The following is a 7,500-nucleotide window of genomic DNA, read 5'->3' on the forward strand; positions in this document are numbered from 1 at the left end:
ATGTTCTGTGAAATAAAGCAAATCAGTTCTTAGACACTTTCCAAATAGTTAAGAAACCACACTACCTTCTGTTATGAGCTTGATCGAAGGAAGGACACTGAGGAAACTCGGAGCTATAATATATAACATTAAGTATCCTGTTTTTTGTTTATTTTGTTCTTTATTTCTTTGTTATTTATAGCACTTTGTGTACTGTGTATTTTTCTAGCTAGTTTCACTGTGTGTGAGGTATTAACTGGAAATTGTCCACTTTTATTAAGAATCTGTTGGGTTGTTTGTTTGTAATAACTTGTTGCAGTTAAACTCTTTTTTCTAGAGGCTCCTTTAGCTGTTTAAAACTTTCATTTAAAGGCTCACTGCTGCTTTTCAGGTATGAGAAACATTTCTGCAGTTTGTTTCTCACCCTCCCTCCCTGTTGGTATAGTGTTTTTATAGTTGGTGGCTTTGCAGTTGCCCGCCCCTAGTGTAAATTTGATCTGGGACCCTCCTCCCAGTCTAGTGTCATTACTTCATTCTACCCAGTACAGGGAGAACATTTGAGAAGGCCAATCAGCTTAGTTTCTGCTACTCCTTTCTCTCTTTCCTTTCTTTCTTTCCACTTAAATTTTTTTTTATCTGCTTTTACTGTATTTGTGTTTCTTCCTACTTTATTTTGCTTTTGCGTCATCTTAAAAGTACTCCGTTGTATTTATTACTGCTTGGTGTAACTCATTCTAAGCCTTTTAGTTTAAGCACTTGGGCTTCAGACCAGTTGTTTTACATTAAGAAGGTTTGTGGCCTGCACTGTGGTGGCAGGACAGGTAGCTTACATCCTTCTAAGTTGGGAACTGCTGATTGAGGGCTCAGTGTCTGTTATTCTAAAAGTGTATTAGTTCTGGTTTAAGCACTTGGGCTTCAGGCCAGTTATTTTACATTAAGAAGGTTCGTGGTCTGCACTCTTGTGGGAGGAGAGGCTGGACTCTGCCCTTCTGAGCTGGGAATTTCTGGTTAAAGGCTTATAGTGCCTGCATATTTGAACTGTTTCTTACTGAAATGGGTACACCTTGTTTGCTGTAGCATAGACTAGATCCAGGCCTGCTGAATCTAGCTTTGTTTGTATGCTTGTTGTTTGTTTGCTAATTTCCCTAAAACTCTAATTTCACCTGAAATGCAGCTTTTCAGCGCTTCTGTGGATCCCTAGTGATATATGTATTGCTTACTGTACTTATTTCCTTGTTTCACTTGAAAGAAAGTTACTGTTTGTCATTTTTGCATTTAAGTTACCTGTAACACATTGCATTTAAGTTACCTGGCACTTGCTCACTAAGTCAGCACTAAAAAATTAAAAGCACTACACCCTCACAAACTCCCCTTGAGTACCTTGTTCCCCATTGGCCCTTTTTTTCAATTATAAAGGAATTCCCAATACTATTCTAGCATGTCCAAATGTCAGTTGTCAATCTCCTCTCCGGTCCAGCTGGTGAATCTGGGAATCTTGAGGCAATGTTACAACTGCCTCATGTACACAGACAACCCTCTCCTCCTCCCAACAAATTCCAACACATGTGAGAGATGCAAACATATAGCCAAACTGGAGGCTAAGCTCTCTCAACTCAGTACTGGCGTAACCAGTCAGGAGGAGAAGGAAACCACACTCACTACAATTCCAGTCTCACATAGACCTACCACGACAGCAAACCAAACACATAAACACACAAAAACATACTCGGAGGCTCTAAATAAAAATCTGCCTAAGCAGCAGAGACCTCCAAAGCAGACACCCAAGCAACTGCTACCCCAAAAAAAAACACGTGCAACACATAGCTCACAAAGCCAGTGTGCTGAACAGTCACAGCCCTTAAGGCTAAACAACACACCTGATACACTTGTAATAGGTGACTCTATCGTCAGGCACCCTGATGTCCTGCTCACCAGGCTGAACAAGGAGAAGGTCACGGTGAGCTGCCTGTCAGGCACTAGGATCCGCCACATAACACAAGCACTCAGGTCACTCCAAGGCAAGTACAAATATGACTCAGTCATTGTCCATGCTGGTGTGAATGACCTGAGACGTACCTCCCTGGACTACATGAAAAGAGACTTAGAGGAGCTCTCTGAGCATGTAGCCCAGGCCGGTATGACCCTGACCTTGAGTAACATCTTACCCTCACCAAGAATGATGCCACGATATGAAGACAAGATGATCAATTTCAACAATTGGCTTAAGTATTGGTGTCATTCAAAGGGGAACCAATGCCTGTCAGCCTGGGATGTCATGCTCGACAAGCCATGATGCTTCGCTAGGGACGGCTTGCACCGGTCACCCCTGGGCTTTCGGATATTGGCAAAGGCTCTTGCTACCCCCATAGTGCCTTTTTTAAGCAAGGCTCAAAAGACAAACCCACTTCCATAGGTATCACAAGGGATAAGAAACTAAGAGTAATGCTACTCAACGCCAGAATTCTAAACCACAAGATGCATGCACTCAAAACTCTCCTTAGCATGGAGAACATCGATATCTGTGCATTAACAGAAACCTGGTTCAAGGCTCCAGAGAGCACCCCAGCACTACCAGGTTATACCTCATACCATGCTTTTTGGCCCCAAAACGTGGACCGAACCACAAAAGAGGGGGAGTATCAATATTCATCAAAGATACCCACACCTCCAGGTTGGTGGCACAGCACGAAGCATCAGAGACTATCCATGTGCAACTAACAGTGGGTAAAACTGCCTTCCAGTTTATAGCCTGTTACAGACCACCCTCCCAAACCCAGGAACCCCACTTGGCCTTCCTGAGAACACTGGAAAATATGAAGGTCTCTCCAAACACCATTATATTGGGTGACTTCAACTACCCAAACATAGACTGGGAGCATTACTCTAGCTCCAACACCCTAGCCCAAAGGTTCCTAGAATTTATAAACTCAAATGCTATGGAACAACTTGTTACCACTCCCACAAGAGGGGAAAACATACTGGACCTGATCATCACCCACATGGGGACTCTCTGCTCCAGAGCAGAAGTGTATCCCTCACTGGTAAGATCAGACCATAAACTAATCTCTCTGGATATTCACATCCTGACTCCACCCCCTGCCCAGAAAACCACAGTGAAAAACTTTTCTAAAGCAAATTTCACACTCCTCAAAACTGAGGTGGAATCCTTCAAAGCCCCCGGGCCTGTGGAAAATACGGCCCTGACTGCAGAATCTTTTATAAACGCATTCTATGAACACCTTCAGGAATGTATGGATCTTGCAATCCCAAATAAAACCAAGACCCAATCCTCCAAAGGCAGACGTCCTGTCTGGTGGACCCCAGCCATAAACAAACTATACAATAGAAGGAGGAAGCTACTACATGATAGAGCAAAATCCCAAAAAGGGAAGGCATCTCTGAACAGTATTAGTAAAAAACTACGGGCACTCATAAAATCGTCTAAGGCCAGCTTCGAGAGAAAAATTGCACAGGACACTAAGGATAATCACAAGGCTTTCTTTAGTTATGTTAGGAACCTGGGTGGGAATTCCCAGATATGCTCAGAATTAGTCCAAAATGACAAAAAATACACCAAACCCACAGACATTGTCAACATCCTAGCTGACAGGTTCAGCGCAAACTTCTCCCCTCCCTCCCCACCAAAAGGGCAAATATCTATCCCAGCAGAGTGCTGCCCCCCTGACATCTCAGATGCTCAGGTAAGAGCCACCCTATCCAAAGCAAAAAACACTGCATCAATGGGACCAGATGGTGTCCCGGGCTGCGTCCTACATGAACTCCAAGAAGAGCTAAACCCAAACATAAAACTACTGTTCAATCTCAGCCTTACTACAGGATATGTACCCAAAGAGTGGCGTACAGCAACAGTGGTCCCTCTCCACAAAGGTGGTGCCTCAATGGATATCGCCCCATAAACCTGACTAGCTTGGTCTGCAAAACTATGGAAAGGATCATCATGGACCTCATAAATAAAGATATTGGGGACCTAAAGACACTGGATCCTTCCCAGTTCGGCTTTGTTAAGGGCAGATCCTGCCTCTTAAACCTGGTCGATTTCTTTGAAACAGTCACCAAGGCCATTGACGAGGGGAAGGTGGTCCACACAGCCTACCTGGACCTCGCAAAAGCCTTCGATACAATACCCCACTCGGGCATTATTGATAAGCTCACCAGCTTAAATATAAACCCCTATGTCACTAGATGGGTTGCAAACTGGCTCAAGGACAGAACCCACATGGTTAGAATTGCTGGAGCCATGTCGGACTCCAAACCAATTACAAGTGGTGTCCCACAAGGCTCAGTCCTGGGACCTCTCTTGTTCAGTATATATTTCTCGGAGGTACAGGCCAACACGGAAGGACTGTGGCTGACCAAGTTCACAGATGACTGCAAACTGGGCACCATAATTGACTCTCCAGCCGACACAAGCATCCTCCAAAAGGGCCTCATAGAAACAGACAACTGGTGCCAGAGCCATGGCCTCAAGCTAAACGCCAAAAAGTGTATAGTCATCCCCTTTGGCAAAACAAAGTGCCCACAAATTTCCACATAGGTGGTAATCCATTAAGTACAGAAGAAGTAATTGGGGACCTGGGGACCCAAGTTGATAGCAATCTCTCATTTGACAACCACGTGGCCAAAGTGGTTAGAAGAACATTTTATATAGCCCACCTAATCATGAAGGAATTCACATCTAGTTCAGGGGAGGTCATCGTGCCTCTTTACTCATCCCTCATCAGGCCCATAATTGAGTACAATGCCCCTTTTGGAATGTACCTTACCAGACACCTGCAGCAACTGGAAAGACCCCAAAAGCACCTCACCAAGAGGATCAAAGGGCTCAAACAGATGCCATATGCTGCCCTGTTAAAGAAACTCCAGCTCTACTCAGTGGCATACCGCCTACTCAGAGGCGATCTTTGCCTGATGTATAAAGCCATGTCCAACCCAGAATTAATGGACATGCTGCACCTCAGAAAATCCAAATCCCATCAAGCTACATGCTCGAGAGACTTGAACCTCAGCACTGAAATAAATAGGACATGCTGGAGGGACAGATTTATAACCCAGAGGCTCCCTTCACTCTGGAATAAAATCCCAGTCCAGGTTAGGCAGATTCCCTCATTGACTCTCTTCAAGAGGAATCTTGATGAGTGGATGGGAGATCGTAGGTTTACCCCGGGTATCACTTCTGTGTCACTGTTAGACAGAGGCACAGTATATTAACCTCGAAAAAGGGCATAGCAAAATTAATTTAAAATGGGTGGCGAAAGCCAAACACACTCTGGTTAGGCTTATAAATGCCCTAGGGCAGATAGCCTAGTATGAACCTATGAATCTATGACTAATATAAGAAAACTTTAATAGTTTTGTCTCCTTTTTGTAAAGTAGTAATCATCATATCTGCTTACTTAGCATTATGTCAGCTTTTTAAGAGTAAGGTCTAAAAATATAAAAGTTTTAGGTATATCCTCGTGTGAATGGAAGATGGCATGCAGGTATAAAAGCATGAAATGATCCAAATCACATTATCATTTCAATGTATTATTTCTTTAAAAGATACATTTTATTATAAGAAGAGTCATTATACCTGTTGCATCATTTAACATTTGACATGTAAAAATCCAAATTATTTTCCTTTTGTCCTTATAATAGTTATCGATATCCATGCTACAGGGCATCAAAAAGAAATGAACATGAAAAGAATGTGTGATTGCCTTTATTGTACACATTTAGAATAATATGTGTATCTGGAGAGGGTTGTGAAATGTCTCACCTAAACATATTCAGGAAAAAACACTTTAGAGACTATGTTAGAAAATGAGAAATGGAATGTCATCTGTTTTTATACTATTAATATCATGGTCTGTTTTGTTCTAGAGCAATGTAGCTATACAATTTATTTTAAATTACAAGGGGTCACAAATATAATCTACTGCTGGTCCCACAAATGTTGTTAGAATTATAAATATATCACTTTCTTCCAAATGATGAAGTTATATGTTTTTGAATCAGACTGCTGTGCATTTAGTTTATATAATACAGGATAATATGCATGTTTTTATTTGCAGGTATCGCAGCATTACCAAGCAGTTTTTCCGAAAAGCAGATGCTGTCATTGTGATGTATGATGTTACAGCACAAACAACATTTAGATCGGTCCAGCAATGGCTAACAAGTGTGCAGGTTAAAAATTATGTATTTATTACTTTACTTAAATAATTTACAAGGATTCCATAAATCAGATTATTCTATCCACATTTATTTCTGTGGTGTTATTTGTTATTATCTTTATGGAACTCTGTTGAAATTAGGTGATTGTTAGCCAGTATTTGGTGATATAAATAATGTACTAAAGAATTTTCATATCCATGAAGACCCATATCCAGAATAAAAAAAAAATAATCTTAACACTGATATAATCCTGGAGCTCCCACAATACATTAAGCTTTATCTTAGTAAAAGCAGTCTGAAAACAAGGCTCACATGGGCTGTTTGTTGTCGTTTCATTAATGTCAATCAAATAATACCTCACAATGGGCAAAACATATCTGTCATACTACAGTCATATATCATTTTATATTCTGAAACAGCTGCTTAACTGTTAATCAGAATATAAATCAAGTTTTCTGATGACAAGTGAAACTGCAGAAGTATTTGATTGTGATGCAATGAGCATAAATTATGATTTATGAATGAGCATAAGGTGTAGTGTATGACAGCAGAAAGCCAAAGAAGCTGAAATGTAAGGTGCACAAAACAGTGGTGTGACCAGTGCTACCATATGGCACAGATACCCGGGCAGCAAAGGCAGAGCAGATGAAAAAGCTAGAGGTGATGTCAATGAAGTGCCTGAGAAGGGTGGTAGGATGCACACTGTGGGACAGATGAAGAAATGAGGACATAAGAACAGAAGCCAAAGGTACTACAATTGCAGAAAAGATCAAAGAGAATAGATTACAGTGGTTTGAACACTTGCAGAAAAGCAGAAGACAATCTAGTTAAGATGATTTGGGACAGACAGGAAAAAGCTAAGAGGAAACAAGGATGCCCAGCAAAGAGGTGGATGAATTGTGTGAGAGAAGATCTGTGACAGTCATGCATGAGTGTTGAAGAAGGTGGAGCGTGGCACTGAACTGAGAGAGATGGCAAAAGTTAATACAATACCCCGAGCCCATGTAGAAAATGAGAAAAAGGGGGATGATGATGATGATGATGATGTAATCAGCATGCCTTACCAACTTTAGGAATGTTGATAATTGTGTAGGTGGGCTGTTTGATAGATCCTTTTTTTCCCCCCATCTTGATACCTTATTTGAATTACATTGCTGTAAATATATCACTGTCCACACTCTTTGTAGATCATTTTGAAACACTGAGAATGAATTGCCTAAAAAACACTTCAGCAATCACAGCTTGACAAATCAGCAAAATAACTTGCAGTCTAACTGCATCAGTTAAATGGCGGGTTTGCAGAGACAAACATCTCTCAATAACCCCAAGCCTATACATACCAGC

At 41.4% G+C, this 7,500-nt stretch overlaps 1 protein-coding gene across 3 annotated transcripts in view; it reads left to right on the plus strand.

Moving 5' to 3' along the window:
• Positions 1-7,500, plus strand: part of CRACR2A (calcium release activated channel regulator 2A) — a 1,193,169-nt gene that overhangs the window by 1,108,209 nt on the left and 77,460 nt on the right. For all 3 annotated transcript variants that reach the window (XM_044087573.1, XM_044087571.1, XM_044087572.1), the window contains exon 16: positions 6,054-6,168. In XM_044087573.1, coding sequence (XP_043943508.1) covers positions 6,054-6,168 — 115 coding nt within the window. The remainder of the gene's footprint in view (positions 1-6,053; positions 6,169-7,500) is intronic.

This window comes from Protopterus annectens, chromosome 11.part0 (assembly GCF_019279795.1).
Source record: "Protopterus annectens isolate FY-2018-M chromosome 11.part0, PAN1.0, whole genome shotgun sequence".
NCBI classification, from domain to species: domain Eukaryota; kingdom Metazoa; phylum Chordata; order Ceratodontiformes; family Protopteridae; genus Protopterus; species Protopterus annectens.